Source organism: Cucurbita moschata, unplaced genomic scaffold (genome assembly GCF_002738365.1).
Source record: "Cucurbita moschata cultivar Rifu unplaced genomic scaffold, Cmos_1.0 Cmo_Scf00007, whole genome shotgun sequence".
NCBI classification, from domain to species: domain Eukaryota; kingdom Viridiplantae; phylum Streptophyta; class Magnoliopsida; order Cucurbitales; family Cucurbitaceae; genus Cucurbita; species Cucurbita moschata.
Window position 1 is genome coordinate 486,789 of NW_019268523.1, and position 16,753 is coordinate 503,541.

Here is a 16,753-nt window from a genome sequence, read left to right on the forward strand (position 1 = left end):
TTTTTTTTTTTTTTTTTTTTTTTTTTTTTTTTTTTTTTTGTTTTCGGTTATAGTTCATAAGAATCTTTGAGCCCCAATCTCTCCCCTGGAGATTGATTTCCTAAACCCTAAAGCCTGATTATGCTCACCAAAGTTGCTCTGTGTGTCGGCTTAGGCGTTGGCGTTGTAACAGTTGTAAGGAGTTTTATGTTCACCGTCCGCGAGGGTGAACGAGCGGTGGTCCACGATCGGTTTCGAGGTCGACCGGACAAAGACAAGTCTGTAGGCGAAGGAATTCATTTTTTTATTCCATGGCTGCAAAATCCCTTTGTATTTGATATTAGTAAGCAGCCTCACACTTTCTATTCTGTGTTCTACACCAAAGATCTTGTGAAGGTAAACGCGACTGTACGGGTATTCTTTCACCCCGATATTTCTCACCTCCCTGTGGCTTTTTTCCACCAAAACCACAAGAGAGTTCTCCCTGATATTGGATTTGCGAGCCTGAATAGTGTGATCTCTAAATTCAGTGCTGATGAGCTTCTGAGCAACAGGTTTCATGTCTCGGCTCTCATGCTTGAGGCACTGGGTCCACGTGCTAAAGAATTCAACCTTATATTGGATGAGCTGACTCTTGTTGATATATCCTTTAGCCCTCCACTTTCCCGGGCTTTGAAGCAGAACCTGGAGTTGCAGCAAGAGCTTGAGCGGGCAAAGATGTTAGCTAAAAGGGCTGAAGAAGAAGGTGCGTCTTTTATGCCGCATGTGGCAGAGGGCAACATGAAGTTATTTTGGATGAGGTTGTCTAGGCGTGATTGACTGTAGATGTAACTCTGCATGTGATTTGATGATGTTCATATTATTGCAACAGGCGATTGAGCGTGCCAAATCAAACAATAGGTCAATTGGGCCGCTTGAGCCTTCAACTTCAATGCTTATTTGAAAGAGGGATTGATTGAATGATCCCTTAGATAATTGAATTTTGGAGAGCAAGAATTGAATTTTGGAGAGCAAGAATTGAATTTTGGAGAGCAAGAATGCTCCATATTCATACATTGAATACAAAAATACAAAAGATATTCAAAAAATCTATCAACAAACCAGTACATAAATCAAAATAAAATCTAATCAAAACTAAATCTAAATAAATACATGATTTAACATTCCTCCTTAGATCTTTAACACCCATCCTTGTTTAGATACTGTGAACTCCAAGCTTTTTTCAACACCCATCTTTGTTTAGATACCGTGAACTTCAACACCCATCTTGTGTTTAGATACTGTGAACTCCAAGCTTTTTTCAACACCCATCTTGTGTTTAGAGGCCTAAGCTTTTTTCAACACCCATCTTGTGTTTAGAGGCCTACGCTTTTTTCAACACCCATCTTGCTCCAATTATCTCTCTGTTTAGAGGTCGATCAACTCCCAAGTTTTGTTTTTCTCGATCATTGAAAGCTCCTCCTCCTCCTCTGACAGGTGCATCATCAATCAAAACATCTTGTCGTTTATCTTCTTGTCGTTCATCTTCAGACTCTTCTAACATTCCAATTATCTTTCTGTTTAGAGGTCGATCAACCAACTCCCAAGTTTTGTTTTTCTCGATCATTGAAAGCTCCTCTGCTGACAGGTGCATCATCAACCAAAGCATCTTGTCGTTCATCTTCAGACTCTTCTAACATGCTACCAAAGAAATTGTTTGGTGCATTAGAAATCTGATTCACCTTCTTCAGTTCTTCCCAGATTCGTCAGTTCTTCCCAATTCCGGCTCACAATAACACAACTAATGTGTGGTTGAAAAACTCTGTAGCTTTTGATATAATGCTATACCCAACAAAGATGGCAGCTTCTGCCTTTTTGTCGAGCTTATCACGCTTGACCGGTGGAATGTAAGTGAAGGAAAGACACCCAAATACTCTAATGAACTTTAAGAAAGGTTTGTAACCATACCAAACTTCAAATGGTGTGAGGTACTTCACAGCTTTTGTTGAAATTTGATTTTGCATCATCTCCATTATGAATCTATTCCTCCATAACATAAGTGACAGAGGCATAACATAATGATCTAATCATGGAAAGCTAGTCATGAATCTCAGTTTACAAGTAGTGCATACGCGTTTGAGTAATGTTTCAGCAAACATACATAATCTCATTCAACATGTGTCATCTCAGTTCAAATGCCTAAAATATACCTTTTTATATCATAAATTTCATGCATATGAGCATAGGTAAAATCCAAAGTTCCGGGGTGCCACTTACCTGAAAAGCGTGACACTTTTTGTTCGGATTTGAGTCTCTAGAGGGTTCCAAAATTTGTCAAACTCATCAGATAATTCCTAGTGCAAAATGAGAATACCATGAAATGGTGCCAAGATCGGAGTTAAATTAAATCGAAAGGGCCAAACCGACCCAATTAAGTCGGGTCGGCTGGACCTCTGCTTGGGTCGGGCCGGCTGCTCCTCGGTTCGCGCACCCGTGGTGGGTAGGGCGGGACGCACGCAGGACCGCGCTGGGCCATGCGTAGCGAAGGCCCGCGCAAGACGCGGAACCCTCGTTTTCCCCCGACCCCCCTTTCTCTTTCACTCACCCCATGCTCTTCGTCGCCTCGCCCTCTGATTCGTTTCCGACGCCCACAATCCTCCTCAAATCTCGTGGATCGTCCTCCCGCAAACACATAGCAACTGAAATCGGGTCAATCCCATGAAGGTTAGGGGATGAATCTAACGGTAGAAGTTCTCAAAAACCCATGAACGTACCTTGGCGTTCTCCCTTCGTTCGACTTCCCTCTTCGGTTTGTATCCATCCAAAGTCGACCGCCGAACACCCGTGGATCTAGCGCTCAAGTTTCTCCGGCGAGCGTGGGTTTCAGTCTCCTACCTCCGGTGCCTTCTCCTTTCGACAAGTTTTAGTCCTTCTTCCTTCCTCAAACACCCACTCTCACCCGTTTTATTCCCACGGGTCTCAGATGAGGGATGGGACGTTGGGAGTGACTGACTGCGCCTGTCATTTCCTTCTTTTCTCTCTCTCTCTCTCTCTCTCTTTTTTTCTTTTTTTTTTCTTCTTTATTTTATTTATTTATTTAGTTATACCTCCTTTGGACCGCCGGGTATTTGTATTACAACTGCGGGGTATTACAAGAAGAATCGAAGTGGGATTTCTGAGTATCCCGACCGCTACTCCTTTAGAAATTCATACTTGGCAAGTCCGCATCCTTTAGAAATGCATTAAAATATTGATGTAGACTATGCTTTTATTGTTAACATGGGTATGGGTATATGTACACGTATAGTAAAGCACTATGTTTCCATCCTAACAGATAAATATATAAAAACACACAAGTTTAGTGCACATATGACATGTGGATAACAAAAGAGCTCCAAAGAATTGTTACCTATACGTTCTGCATTACTATGCTCTTAGTTACACATGGATGTAGTATCTCATAATGCAGAATTAAGTCCTTGAATGGCCTTGAAGATCTGGTCTAATGCGTTCTGCATTTCTATCTCTACTCTCTGCAACAAGAGTAGTGGAGAGTTGGGAGCATGCGTTCTGCAGTTCTTGCGAGCCTTGCATGACTTACACGGGTGGCTTATTGGTGATTGATGGTGGAGGACAAACAAGATTGATCAACACATTCAAAGCTGGCAAAGACTTTTAGGTATCAAGCTAAAACCATTGGATGACCCAAACTCATACTTTCTGCATCCAAAATGACAGGCTACAAAATCCCCATTGCCGTTTAGAGTCACTCTTGAATGGAATCAATTTAGAGTCACTCTTGAATGGAATCAATCTCCGGATGAACTTTAAAATATGGACCTGTTTTTTTAGATTAATTGCCTTCCAAAAACAACAAATATATGTCTGGTTGCCATGGGGCTTTGAACCTTTTAACCTGCTAAATTTTGGACTTCGATGTTCACAACCGATATATCGTTCATTTTCAATCTATTATCGAAAGAACCAGAATTAATGTCTTATTCACTTAATCATATTTGAATTAATAGTTGATTAATGTTATCAATATCAAGAGTTCATGTTTGAACTCCAATTGACACGAAATTAACTAGGACAAAATAAACATAGACATAAAGAGCCCGATGATATTAACTAGGACAAAATAAACATAGACATAAAGGCAGATGATAAGAGATTGTATATACCTCCTGCTAGAATATCTCAGAGTATATATCATTTGCTCAAACAAACAGAAATCCAGAAGTACCCAGAAAGGGAAAGAAGAAAAGAAACCAATAACTTGAATTACAGAAGAAGCAGTAAACTACAAGGACCATCATCCAGATACTGATGAGCACATTTATGAAAAAAATTGAATTTCGTTCTTGCTTTTCACCCATTCAACAATAAAACAGAAATTTTTCAAGGATACCTGGGTCTGGCAGACCCGAATCCAACCCCCTCCCAATCACATATACACAGAAAATGCATGCAAAATAGAAATTTGAGCTTTTTCATGAAATGCATACCAGCACCAATATCAACTCTCTCCCTTCACCTCAATCCAATTTGTTCATAATGGGACCAACAATTTAACTGCGGCTGCTGTTTTGATCGCATGGTGAGGTGATTAGATAACCTTTTATGCCCACATACCAATTGGAAAACAAAATCTGCTGAACACCCCATTTGAAGTTCTGTTGTTAGCTAGCTAGCCAGATGGTGCTCGTAAGGCTACTTTGGAAGAGACAAGAACTGCTTCATTACTTGCAGATTTCACAGCAGCTATCTCCTCTAAGCGTTTCCACTTAGCCTCGCGCTTAGATTTCGTATCCTTCTCGTGTGTCTCTTCTTCTTGAAATTTAAGCAAACATTCCTCAACAGCTCAGGGTCAGCATCCAAGAAGATCTTTCGGACGTTTTGTGTCAAGTTTTGTACATGCTGATTCCAATGGTTTCTTGAATTTCTCTCCAGCGCAGGAAATATAATCGGCAAAATCAGGTTCTTTTTTATTAGGTTCTCAATGTGACTATTGTTCCATAAAAACAGAGTCCTTTCAGCCACCTGAAAATGAACAAGATAAACATGGTACAGCAAGGAAGGTAGAAGAAGATTCATTTCTTTCTACTTAAATAAATAAACAAATAATCCTCCAAAATGATTCCAACAACAGCTATATTTAAATGGTACTTGTGAGACTACATGGATAATCACACTAATCTAACAAGGATATCAAAATATTTGTCAGTAACATCCCCTGTTTCGGAAAGTGCACCTATGCAACCACAAGGGGAAGTGAGCTAGTTGGATGCACCCTAAGCACCTTCCTAAGCTTCAACCATCTAGGACGTAAAAGAACCACAGGAGAGAACTTTTAGGATGACTGTAGTAAAGACAATCACTCTCTTACTAATGTTAAAGCCTTAAACAAGGCCTTCATTTCTTTTGGTCCTTGAGCTATAAGTTCCATTTTGATCCCTAACTTTCAAGCTTTTTAGACCCTAAATTCCGAGTAAAAAATTATTTTAGCAAATTGCTTGTTCACCAAAATGATGAAAAATGTTTGGAGACTATAATAAAGTTTAGGGACTAAGATAGCGTGTTTAGAGTTTAAATGACAAAAGAACAGGCATGAAAGTTTAAAGACAAAAATAGGAATTGAACTTCCATGAATGAAGGCTCTAAAACTTAATATTATTCGTCTTTTCACATATTGTCTAACTCATCTAATTAAGGCTCATGTTCTTTTCCTAGCACCTTGCACTTAAGCTCCAAAGAGCTAATGTTCCCTAGCGCGTCTCATGCTTTAAGGAGATTTTCTATTGTTTCAGATGAAACAATGGATGAAAAGTTACCTCTAAGGTGTGATTATCAAAAAAGCAAACTCGTACACTAAACTGCACCACAATAGTCATGCTGAATCCTAAAGAATGATAAAAATGATTTTAGAAGTAGTAATCTGATAAGCATACCAACGGTGTCAAAAATATTAGGTAACAATTCTTTGGAGCACTTTTGTTATCCACATGTCATATGTGTACTAAACTCGTGTGTTTTTATATATTTATCTGTTAGGATGGAAACATAGTGCTTTACTATACGTGTACCTATATACCCAAGTTAACAATAAAAGCGTAGCCTACAGCAATCAGAAGAACTACATGGATTATATCAATATGGATACTTGGCAAGTCGGCATCCTTTAAGAATGCATTACAATATTGATGTAGGGGCAAAACTCCATGAAATTACATAACATCAAGAGCCCAAGTTCGGAGTATGGATTGCAAGAAGAGACGAAAAATAATGAAGCAAACATTTATTTAAGGATAAAAAATGATTGAATTTAACTTGCAAGAAGAGACGAAAAATAATGAAGCAAACATTTATTTAAGGATAAAAAATGATTGAATTTAACTCACCCTGATCGAATACTAATCTTCTCGTCATCTCTACCACAGCAAAGACTTCAGTTCGATACAAAATCCTCATTGTCACCGTAACCTATAACTTCATCATGTTATCGAACCCTTTATGTTTTTGTTTGCATTTCTTGATTTTATGAACTAGCTACGTCATGTTCTTATGTCAATTAAGACTAATCCTTAGAAAATTGACGTCTCACACAACTTCTAAAAAACAAAATCAACTCACACAACTTCTAAAAAACAAAATCAATTTAGACACATTTTTTATTTTGGCACTTCCGTTCAGCTCTAAGTTTTTGGTTTCATGTTTCACACTCATATTTTATTCGGTCAAAATAGAAGAAGAAACAAAAAAGAATAGAAGTCGAAATTCTTAAAAAAAACAAAAACTCAAATTAAAAATGAACCCAAAAACAAAAACCCAGATAAAAAAAAAAAAAAATTCAGAATGCCATTGATATGCATAAGCTATCCATCAAACTAGTTCTTCTAAATCACAGGATATTATACATCTTCAAACTTGGGCATGTTTTGATGCTTTGATGCAAACTTACTAACAGCAACCTTAAAGGCCTCATCCCAAACAGTAGCAGCTCGGATATTTTCTTCTTCTTTAGCTTCTCTCAACAATAGCATTTTTTGGCGTTGCTGCGCAACCTGCTCGGACTCGCAAGCCCTGGAAAATTCTGGACTAAAGGAGACATTAGTGAAGGATACGTAATCTAAGACAATATGTGATTCTGTAGCCCTGGCAGCCAGTGCCTCACGGATAAGAGCGGAGACATCCATCAAGTTAGCCACAAGCTCATGAGAGGTGAATTTGGAGACCACAGCATCCAGATCCTTATGGTTAATAGAAGGGAGAGTTTGATGATTATGTGGGAGGTAAGGGATATCAGGATGAAAGAGAACACGCACCGTCAAAGTCACCTCTTGACGATCCTTAGTATAGGAAACAAAACTGAAAGTGTAAGGTCGAACACGAATATTGAATATAGAGGGCTTTTGAAGCCATGGAATGCAGAAATGAGTTCCTTCACCGACGATGGTGTTGTCTGTACGACCTCCAAATGGATGGAAGATGACTGCTCGTTCACCCATGCGGACGGTGTACATAGAGGCATTGACAACCGAGGATACCACGCCGACACCAACAGCAAAGCCAGCAACCTTGGTAAGCAGGTGAGTCGTTCTTGAGAAGAAGCTATTCATCATTCTTGAGAAGGGTTTTGAAGAAGAACCGAGTATACCACGCCGACGCCAACAGCAAAGCCAGCAACCTTGGTAAGCAGGTGAGTCGTTCTTGAGAAGAAGCTATTCATCATTCTTGAGAAGAAGGGTTTTGAAGAAGGGTCTTGAGAACATAAGAAGTGGCCCGACACTCGGCCGCCTTGCCCAAACGGCCTAGCTTAAGCAGCCCAACCCACGGGCGCCCAGCTTAAGCAGCCCAACCAAACGGGAGGCCCAGCTTAAGCAGCGCAACCCACGGGCGGCATATCTTAAGCAGCCCAACCCACGGGCCTCCCAGCTTAAGCAGCCCAGCCCACGGCCGCCTTGCCCAAACGGCCTAGCTTAAGCAGCCCAACCCACGGGCCTCCCAGCTGAAGCAGCCCAACCAAACGGGAGGCCCAGCTTAAGCAGCCCAACCCACGGGCCTCCCAGCTTAACCAGCCCAGCCCACGGGAGGCCCATAGGTGCAGCTCACAGACTTCCCTATCAAATAAATAAGCAAATTTACTTGAAATCATTATTTTCTTCTCTTTTAGAATAACCGGATAAATTGTCCATATATATATATATAGTATATATAGTTTTATATATAGTTTTATATATAGTTTTATATATAGTTTTATATATAGTTTTATATAGTATATATAGTTTTATATATAGTTTTATATATAGTTTTATATATAGTTTTATATATAGTTTTATATATAGTTTTCCTTATTCAGTGGTGGGATATTATAATCCTGAAAAAATGCGAATGAGGAGATATTATAATCCTGAATCCTTATTCAGTGGTGGGATATTATAATCCTGAAAAAATGCGAATGAGGAGATATTATAATCCTGAAAAAATGCGAATGAGGACATATTATAATCAAACTACAAAAAAGAATGCGAATGAGGATTCAGAACTACAAAAATGACTATCTAGGTCTCTACGGAATGAGAATTCAGAAAAATGAATGAGAATTCAGAACGACAAATTCTCGATGCCTTGTAGTTTACGTGCATAAAAGAAGAGAAGCCTGCCTTGTAGTTTACATGCATAAAAGATAGTCATTCACCTGCCTTGTAGTTTACATGCATAAAAGATAGTCATTCAAATTTATATGGAACAAAACTATCATATTGAAACTATTATATGGAACTTTAAAACACCCACCCAAAATGGGTTAGGGTTGATACAAAAAAAAAAAGAACACCTAAATGGGTTATACAAAAACTCCCCGCGATACACAAAACACCCCAGGGTTGATACAAAAAAAAAAAGAACACCCCTAAATGGGTTATACAAAAAATCCCCGCGATACAAAAAAACACCCCTAATTTTTCATGGGTTTCATAAACCCAAGCCACCAAGCCGCCCACGTTTCGTCGGCCTTTATTATTTCGTCTGCCTCTTTGGCTTTTCCACAGGAGGCAGAAGTCTCATGCAATTGAACATGATACTCTTCTATCATGTTAGAATAAGGAGTACTAAATTCAAATTTAACTATGGAAAAATTTTCTAAAATGATACCCTTTTCTTTGGCCCTTTTTGAGAGGGTTTCAAAAATGAGATGTGAGATACAGGATAGATTGTTTGATAATTCACCGGCAGTTGATTGAGAGATTACGGAATGAACCTTTTCGAAGGTGATAGATTTCATCATCTGAACAAAAACAAAAAGTATGTTACTTACTAACCCGTGATGTGTAGATTCTAAAAATAAAAAACAATTACTAACCTCGGTGTAATAATCGAATCCTAATTTTTTGCTCATTCCTACCAGGGCAGTCACATCGGGTCGATACAGAATCGATACCGTCACTGTGACTGACTGAAGGTGCTGTAGGAAGCATTGCAATGTGATGGTCTGAGGACGACCCGTCATGTCCACGACTCGAATTTCTTCGATCCATGGAATCAAGAAATGGGTCCCTTCTCGAACAGGCTCCTCGGGTGATTTGCCGAATTTTCTAAAAATTATACCTGTTTCGCCAGGACGCAGAGTATAATTTGATACCCTCGTGAGGATGGCTACTCCCGCTATGACATTAAGTACTCTGACCACTGAGAACCAACGCGACATTAGGAAGGGGTTTGCAGCAAGAATGGAGAGGGTTGAGGGTTTGCAGCAATAATGGATTGGAGAAGGTTTGCAGCAAGAATGGAGAGGGTTGAGGGTTTGCAGCAAGAATGGATTGGAGAAGGTTTGCAGCAAGAATGGGGAGGGTTGAGGGTTTGCAGCAAGAATGGGTTGGAGAGGGTTTGCAGCAAGAATGGGTGGGAGAGGGTTTGCAGCAAGAATGGGTGGGAGAGGGTTTGCAGCAAGAATGGGCTGGAGAGGGTTTTGCAGCAAGAATGGGTGGGAGAGGGTTTTGCAGCAAGAATGGGTGGGAGAGGGTTTGCAGCAAGAATGGGTGGGAGAGGGTTTGCAGCAAGAATGGGTTGGAGAGGGTTTGCAGCAAGAATGGGTTGGAGAGGGTTTGCAGAAATGAGGGTGGGAATCGTCAATTGGCGAAGGATATCAGGAAGGGTTTGGAACAAGAATGGTCAATTGGCAAGGGATATCAAGAAGGGTTTGGAACAAGAATGGAGAGGGTGGGAATCGTCAATTGGATATCGGAGGGTGGGAATCGTCAATTGGATATCGGAGGGTGGGTTTGGAGCAGAAATGAGAGTGGAGCGAGGTGGGACTTTGTATTCTGTGGCACATATAGGCAGTTTCAGAAGCTTTAAGAAGCTCGAAGAAGGTTTTTTTTTCTACGGAAGGCTATTTTTTTTTTACGGAAGGATATTTTTACCGGCATTCTACTGAATGTGTCGTCATTCTACTCAATGTGGTTTTAGTAAAACTATTTTTTTAGCATATAATTTCAACGTTCCTGTTTTACTAAGAAACTTAAGCTATTTTTTTAGCATATAATTTTAACGTTTAGATTCTCTAACTTGTTTTACTAACAAAGAAATTTATAAATTTTATTTATGATTATTTAAACTATTACATAAAATTTAATAATAAAAAAATCAAATATAATCGATTTTACTTACTTGGATTTTTTTTTACTCTTCGATTCCACCTCTTTTGAGATCAAAATCTTTCCATTTAATTCCACCTCCTTCCCTCCATCTCTGTGATGTGTTATGATGTTTTTACTTCTTCTTTTACAGCCCTGCATTTGCAAAAAGTTACGGCACACTTGAGAAATTTGATAGTGTAAGAATTATTTCACTAGTGAAGTTACGGCACACTTGAGAAATTTGATAGTGTAAGAATTATTTCACTAGTTATCACTTCAGATGGTCTAGTTACATTACATGCTATGCGCAACATGGTATGTGCATGCAGTGAAGAGACCTTGGTTTTTTTTTTTTTTTTTTTTTTTTTTTTTTTCTTTTTTACAAGAGGGATGTGTATAATTCATGATGTTTACAAAAGACCATCCCAATTTGCAATGAGGGAGGTATAACTATAGGAAGTAAAAATACTAGACAGTTTACACCAAGATATAGCTTGGTAAACGACATTGTCGAAAAGTTTTGTGTAGGTCTGTGTCGATCTATCGCCTAACTATAGTAACCTTGGTTTGTTAGATATGGGCTTGTCGATCTATCGCCTAAATGCCTTCTATCTTTTTTCTTATATGAGTTATGGATTGTGTGCTATACCAGGACAACAATCTTGGACTCGTGAAGCAGGCTGTACAAGCAACATCCAGAGATTGACGCTTACGAAACGTACTTGACCCTCTCACTTCAAGATATAGCAAATACTGTTAAGCTCAACCATCCTAAGGAAGCTGAAATGCACGAACTACAAATGGTAACTTCAGAATCGCAGGATTAATCTATAAATCAGCATCTAGAGAAATCTATAAATCAGCATCCATCTCTAGTAAAATCAGTTTTTGGTACAATTTTAGATCCAGGAGGGTGAGATTTTTTGCAACGGTTAATCAGAAGGATGGAATGGTCAGATTTCTAGAGGATTCCGAACAGTACAAATCCTGCAAGATGATTCAGAATATTGACTCGTCTATTCAGAGGTATGATGCTTGGAATTGAATGAGAAAACAAAAGTTTAGTAAATATATTGAATGATATCATGATAATGCGTCCTTTCGATTGGAATTTTCTTTTCATAAATAAATAAAAAAAAATCAATCATATTTTGTAGAGCAGCTTTATGGCAACATAAGCAGCGCTGGCTGAATTGCCATATACTAGTGTGTAGTATTTAGCTTCCTCAAACTCAGCAGCTAAAGGGCTATTCCTAGTGAAAATAATAATATCAAATGTTGAAAGTACGTAGAGTTTACATCTACCAACGTTAAAGAAAACATTAAAATAACATAGATGATCATGAATGTGCGTATGAACTATACTCAACAAACCTCCAAATGAGCAGCAGCCTTGTCCTTATCAGTGAAAACTCCAGTGGATTCAACCACATACTCAGCTCCAGCCTCTCCCCATGGGATCTCCTCCGGGTTCCTAATGAATGAGTAAGCCAAATGCTTAATTGTCAGATTGTTAAAAAAAATCAGATGCTTAATTATCCGATCGTTAAAAAATCAAAGTAAAGAAAAGAGATCATGAAAATACCTAGTACCAAAAACGGCGACTGCTTTTTCTCCAAAGAGAAGAGTCTTGCCGTCCTTAACCTTAATATCGTGGTGCTTCCACTGGCCGTGTACACCATCGTATTTGAACATGTAGGTCTGCAATTGTGCATTGATATAAACGACAGGGAGCCAAGTAAAGATCCAACGCAAACAGACGAGAACGGAAATATCTGAATCAAAGCTTCAGTCGTTCTTAGACAAGTATTAAAATTCGTAGGATGAGGTTTGGATTCAACTATATAAGAACTATATACTCGTGTGTAACAAAAATGGCTGGCTATAGAAGACCAGGTAAATCTAGGAAAAAATCTAGAAGTAGATCCGTAAGTAGGATCCAACGACAGAAGTGGAGTATCCAATTACTTGGTTGGTTGGGTAACTAGGATCCAACGACGGAAGGGTGGATCCACACTTAACGTGGCCACAATAAAACACACTACTTTCTTTTTACAAAAAAGATACCTGGTTGTGCGTCTGCTGCTTAAGCACGCAAGCGACAGTAGTTTCAAGAACATGCCCGTCGAGTACCAGAAAAAGATGAAGTGCGTGTAGTTACCAGAGTTCCGAAGTTCAATATTTATAACGGTTGGATGATAAAAGTCTCACATCGACTAATTTAGGAAATGATCATGGGTTTATAATCAAGGAATACTCTCTCCATTGGCATGAAGCCTTTTGGGGAAGCCCAAAGCAAAGCCATGAGAGCTTGTGCTCAAAGTGGACAGTATCGTATCATTATGGAGAGTCGTGTTCGTATAAAAATAACTTCGTAGGTTGGATTGGTCATTGGAGGACAAACATATAGTAATTTTATTTTTCTCTGTGCAGAATACGAAAATTACAATACAGCATTCCAGTCCAGATGATGTATTTTCATAGCAACTTGGGGAAGTTGATGTTATAAGTCATACAACTACTAAAAGCAATGATCAAAAAATTACTTTGACAGAAAAATTACTTGACAGATAATGGATGCTGGAAGCTGATTCTTCCAACAGTTTGAGAGTCCCTGCAAGCACAACCATTATAACAGATTATATTACAAAATTAGTTTTTGAACATTCAAATCTTTTAAAATTTAAAGATACAAGCTTTGAAAGTTCAAACATTTTATTAAATATAAAATTCGCTTTTAGTTTGTTTTAATTAATGACACTGTCAAACCTCAAAATTTACCCTAATCCACCCAAAAAAGCGGCACAGGCTACCGTGGGAAAGTAAATTCGAATCATGCATCCCTTCGGCTCTTGAAAAATGTAATGCGCCAGGAGAAAAAGGTAAAATCACTCACTATGTAACAAGGATGTACTTTCATTTTTTCAACTCTCGTTGTTCAGCACACGGCAGATCAGTAGAAGACTCCAGATAAGAAATGACAAGATCAGCAGCTTTGCATCCGGAGGCTATAGATTTTCCAACAGACAAACCATCCCTGTGGTTACCTACAAGGTACGTGATTCATAAGGTTGAAAATCCACAACTCACAAGAAACTAAAAGTATGCAAGATTTAGAAATGAAATAGTGCATATTACTCGGGGATAGGAAAATTGAATGTAACAAAACAGTAAGAATACGCCCATCACATCACGTCATAGGATTTGAACAAATATGTACGAAGCTAGATGTAAGTAATGTAAACCTAAAAACGAAAAACGGATATGAGGATGACAAAAAAGTTAATGGTATAATATGATTTAAGAAAGAAAGTTTGATGATTATATTAACCTTAACTTACAAGCTTATCAGAGAAACCTAGCTAAATTTTTTTAACTAGTAATTATTTAAAATAATATGAAAAAGGATATTCTAAAATTTGAGTCTTCCTTTGCTTCTCTGCTAGAAAAGATAATAATAAAAACTTCATATTAGTATTATTCCACCTCATATCAACAGTACCATGCCTTGTGTTAGACATTGCTAATCAAACAAATAATCAAATCCACATAATAGAGGATGCGCTGAAAATAAATTTTAAAAACGAATCACTCTTAGATTTAATTATCAAGAATAACAGTTATTTAACAACCTCAAATTCTAGTTCTAATTCTAATTCAGAACACTCAAACACAAGAATAATTTCTGCAAATTCTGGATGCCTTGTAGTTACCTGCATAAAAGAAGCCAGGAAGACTTTTTTCCATTGTTTCAATTGCCTTCACAACTGAATCATAGTTACGCCCATATAAGGGAAATGCTTTCCTCCAGTAGAAATGGCTGTCATTGTACGTATAACGTGCCAGAAGAAAGTGTGAACACACGTGAAAGTTCTTCACATTTATTTCTAATCAAAACTATCAGGAGTGATACGATGTAAATGGAAGTTTGTGTACTTGACAAAAGTGGGCTCCCCTTCAACTCCCAACAGCTGTCTGAGATCCGATGTAACAATTTGCTTCAGCTCATCCCTGGAAAGCAAGAGAAGGAAAGTTTAGTTGCAACATGCAAGAATAAAACAGAAGTAAAAATAAAACAAAAACAATTTGTTGAACTAGATAATGGCCGCAATATATTTTTTGTTTGTTTGCATAATAATGAAAACCAAGTAGCGCTACTAACGTTGATGACTTTGCAAGCTCCCTGTTTCGACCCCCTCCAATAAAAGTAGTATACAGATACTCATCATTTGATGCACGATTTGGAAACATCATGGAGGAAAAGAGTGTACCTGTAGAGAAGAATTACTCGTCTGTTTGGAGGAACAATGTAAGTTTTCAGGAATCCAAAAGAACAAATAAAAATTACCAAGGGTTCTTAGACCATTTTGTTGCTCTAAGGAAGGTACAAGAACTCCAAATCCCTCCAGTGGTCGCTTAACACTTTCCTTTCTGAAGGTAGTTATCATGACTGACAAAGGCAAGTAGGCCACCTGTAATAAAAATAGTGAAGTCTTCAGCTACTCTTACGAAGTTGCTTTGAGGTTTAAGAAGATCCAGTACTTATGTACCAAAGGAAGAAAGGGAAAAGTCGTGAGGGGGGCTCAGGTGTTTAGACTCGGGGGAATGGGAGTCTTCGGCATGTTTTGATGCTAGGCCTCACCTGATGCTGAGGATGCTTTAATATTCTTACTAGGAGCAACCTCAAAAATCTCATTCAACTCGGGCGTCTTTTGATGCTTTGATGCAAACTTACTAACCTGCTCGGACTCGCAAGCCCTGGAAAATTCTGGACTAAAGGAGACATTAGTGAAGGATACGTAATCTAAGACAATATGTGATTCTGTAGCCCTGGCAGCCAGTGCCTCACGGATAAGAGCGGAGACATCCATCAAGTTAGCCACAAGCTCATGAGAGGTGAATTTGGAGACCACAGCATCCAGATCCTTATGGTTAATAGAAGGGAGAGTTTGATGATTATGTGGGAGGTAAGGGATATCAGGATGAAAGAGAACACGCACCGTCAAAGTCACCTCTTGACGATCCTTAGTATAGGAAACAAAACTGAAAGTGTAAGGTCGAACACGAATATTGAATATAGAGGGCTTTGGAAGCCATGGAATGCAGAAATGAGTTCCTTTTCACCGACGATGGTGTTGTCTGTACGACCTCCAAATGGATGGAAGATGACTGCTCGTTCACCCATGCGTTCGGTGTACGTAGAGGCATTTACAACCGAGGATACCACGACGACACCAACAGCAAAGCCAGCAACCTTGGTAAGCAGGTGAGTCGTTCTTGAGAAGAAGCTATTCATCATTCTTGAGAAGAAGGGTTTTGAAGAAGAACCGAGGATACCACGCCGACACCAACAGCAAAGCCAGCAACCTTGGTAAGTAGGTGAGTCGTTCCTGAGAAGAAGCTATTCATCTTTCTTGAGAAGTAGGGTTTTGAAGAAGGGTCTTGAGAACGGAAGAAGTGGCCCGACACTCGGCCGCCTTGCCCAATCCAAGGGCGGCCCAAGCCACGGGCGGCCTAGCTTAAGCAGCCCAACCAAACGGGAGGCCCAGCTTAAGCAGGCGCAACCCACAGGCGGCCCAGCTGAAGCAGCCCAGCCCACGGGCGGCCCAGCTTAAGCAGCCCAACCAAACGGGAGGCCCAGCTTAAGCAGCGCAACGCACGGGCGGCCCAGCTTAGGCATCCCAACCCACGGGCGGCCCAGCTTAAGCATCCCAACCCACGGGCCTCCCAGCTTAAGCAGCCCAGCCCACTGGAGGCCCAGCTTCAACAGCCCAGCCCACGGGCGGCCCATCTTAAACAGCCCAACCCAATGGCGGCCCAGCCCGAGCAGGCGCAACCCGACCCGGTTCGACTTATTTGGACCGGTTTTGCCTCTTTTTGTAAAATTTTTATGTTTCGACTCCTTGTTAAGGAAGTGAGTCGTTCTTGAGAAGAAGCTATTAATTCATTCTTGAGAAATCGATCGACTGAGGTTTGAATCCTTCATGGTAAAATATGTCTAAGAATTAAGAATCGATGATATTTACCATTTTGGGTACCGTCATTTTAGGAGCAATTTGCCATTTTGGGTACCGTCATTTTAGGAGCAATTTTCCTTCCTTTTTTTTTTTTTTTTTTTTTTTTTTTTTTTTTTTTTTTTTTTTTTTTTTTTTTTTTTT

The 16,753-nt window shown here is 39.3% G+C and overlaps 5 protein-coding genes and 2 long non-coding RNA genes across 9 annotated transcripts; 1 reads left to right on the top strand and 6 right to left on the bottom strand.

Moving 5' to 3' along the window:
- Window positions 1-120: 120 nt before the first annotated feature.
- LOC111445122 (prohibitin-3, mitochondrial-like) lies at window positions 121-798 on the top strand. Its single transcript, XM_023083354.1, has one exon. It carries the CDS (start codon window positions 121-123, stop codon window positions 796-798), a length of 678 nt encoding a protein of 225 aa, XP_022939122.1.
- Window positions 799-2,557: 1,759 nt separating this feature from the next.
- On the bottom strand, window positions 2,558-2,992 carry LOC111444837. Its single transcript, XR_002710746.1, has 2 exons — window positions 2,733-2,992; window positions 2,558-2,657 (listed from the first exon to the last, which is right to left on the bottom strand). It is a non-coding gene; the product is annotated as an uncharacterized LOC111444837 (long non-coding RNA).
- Window positions 2,993-4,792: 1,800 nt separating this feature from the next.
- LOC111444839 lies at window positions 4,793-6,737 on the bottom strand. The gene is made up of 2 exons (XR_002710749.1): window positions 6,360-6,737; window positions 4,793-5,001 (listed from the first exon to the last, which is right to left on the bottom strand). It is a non-coding gene; the product is annotated as an uncharacterized LOC111444839 (long non-coding RNA).
- A 54-nt stretch (window positions 6,738-6,791) lies between these two features.
- Window positions 6,792-7,731, bottom strand: LOC111444827 (prohibitin-4, mitochondrial-like). The gene is made up of 2 exons (XM_023082904.1): window positions 7,646-7,731; window positions 6,792-7,535 (listed from the first exon to the last, which is right to left on the bottom strand). Exons 1-2 carry the CDS (start codon window positions 7,688-7,690, stop codon window positions 6,870-6,872), a joined length of 711 nt encoding a protein of 236 aa, XP_022938672.1. The 5' UTR covers window positions 7,691-7,731; the 3' UTR covers window positions 6,792-6,869.
- An 899-nt stretch (window positions 7,732-8,630) lies between these two features.
- On the bottom strand, window positions 8,631-9,682 carry LOC111444830 (prohibitin-1, mitochondrial-like). The gene is made up of 2 exons (XM_023082907.1): window positions 9,320-9,682; window positions 8,631-9,244 (listed from the first exon to the last, which is right to left on the bottom strand). The coding sequence occupies exons 1-2, from the start codon at window positions 9,662-9,664 to the stop codon at window positions 8,915-8,917; spliced, it is 675 nt and encodes a 224-aa protein (XP_022938675.1). The 5' UTR covers window positions 9,665-9,682; the 3' UTR covers window positions 8,631-8,914.
- LOC111444834 (glyceraldehyde-3-phosphate dehydrogenase, cytosolic-like) lies at window positions 9,178-12,650 on the bottom strand. The gene is made up of 4 exons (XM_023082915.1): window positions 12,181-12,650; window positions 11,970-12,069; window positions 10,627-10,748; window positions 9,178-10,280 (listed from the first exon to the last, which is right to left on the bottom strand). The coding sequence occupies exons 1-4, from the start codon at window positions 12,288-12,290 to the stop codon at window positions 10,187-10,189; spliced, it is 426 nt and encodes a 141-aa protein (XP_022938683.1). The 5' UTR covers window positions 12,291-12,650; the 3' UTR covers window positions 9,178-10,186.
- LOC111444831 (protoporphyrinogen oxidase, chloroplastic/mitochondrial-like) lies at window positions 12,208-15,950 on the bottom strand. 3 transcript variants are annotated; one of them, XR_002710745.1, is made up of 8 exons: window positions 15,238-15,950; window positions 14,944-15,067; window positions 14,758-14,866; window positions 14,532-14,606; window positions 14,309-14,415; window positions 13,492-13,642; window positions 13,142-13,209; window positions 12,240-12,296 (listed from the first exon to the last, which is right to left on the bottom strand). XR_002710745.1 is itself a non-coding variant. In XM_023082909.1 (7 exons), exons 1-6 carry the CDS (start codon window positions 15,289-15,291, stop codon window positions 13,512-13,514), a joined length of 600 nt encoding a protein of 199 aa, XP_022938677.1. In that variant the 5' UTR covers window positions 15,292-15,950; the 3' UTR covers window positions 12,208-12,296; window positions 13,492-13,511. The 3 variants fall into 3 exon arrangements, 1 of the variants encoding a protein (XP_022938677.1); XR_002710744.1 differs by having other exon boundaries at window positions 12,255-12,296; window positions 13,159-13,209; XM_023082909.1 differs by lacking the exon at window positions 13,142-13,209 and having other exon boundaries at window positions 12,208-12,296.
- Between the last annotated feature and the right edge of the window lie 803 nt (window positions 15,951-16,753).

What these genes read in the sequence shown, in the direction of transcription:
- LOC111445122 (XM_023083354.1), top strand. Translation starts at nt 121, where the DNA reads ATGCTCACCAAAGTTGCTCTGTGTGTCGGCTTAGGCGTTGGCGTTGTA.
- LOC111444827 (XM_023082904.1), bottom strand. Translation starts at nt 7,690, where the DNA reads ATGATGAATAGCTTCTTCTCAAGAACGACTCACCTGCTTACCAAG. An exon ending in CGACTCACCTGCTTACCAAG is followed by an intron (nt 7,536 to 7,645) that starts GTTGCTGGCTTT and finishes CTGCTTACCAAG; the next exon opens with GTTGCTGGCTTTGCTGTTGG.
- LOC111444830 (XM_023082907.1), bottom strand. Translation starts at nt 9,664, where the DNA reads ATGTCGCGTTGGTTCTCAGTGGTCAGAGTACTTAATGTCATAGCGGGA. An exon ending in GATTCGATTATTACACCGAG is followed by an intron (nt 9,245 to 9,319) that starts GTTAGTAATTGT and finishes GTTTTTGTTCAG; the next exon opens with ATGATGAAATCTATCACCTT.
- LOC111444834 (XM_023082915.1), bottom strand. Translation starts at nt 12,290, where the DNA reads ATGTTCAAATACGATGGTGTACACGGCCAGTGGAAGCACCACGATATT. An exon ending in GTCGCCGTTTTTGGTACTAG is followed by an intron (nt 12,070 to 12,180) that starts GTATTTTCATGA and finishes CTCATTCATTAG; the next exon opens with GAACCCGGAGGAGATCCCAT. An exon ending in AAGAGTAAAAAAAAATCCAA is followed by an intron (nt 10,281 to 10,626) that starts GTAAGTAAAATC and finishes TATGTGCCACAG; the next exon opens with AATACAAAGTCCCACCTCGC.
- LOC111444831 (XM_023082909.1), bottom strand. Translation starts at nt 15,291, where the DNA reads ATGAGATTTTTGAGGTTGCTCCTAGTAAGAATATTAAAGCATCCTCAG. An exon ending in TAAAGCATCCTCAGCATCAG is followed by an intron (nt 15,068 to 15,237) that starts GTGAGGCCTAGC and finishes TTTTTATTACAG; the next exon opens with GTGGCCTACTTGCCTTTGTC. An exon ending in AAATGGTCTAAGAACCCTTG is followed by an intron (nt 14,867 to 14,943) that starts GTAATTTTTATT and finishes TCTTCTCTACAG; the next exon opens with GTACACTCTTTTCCTCCATG.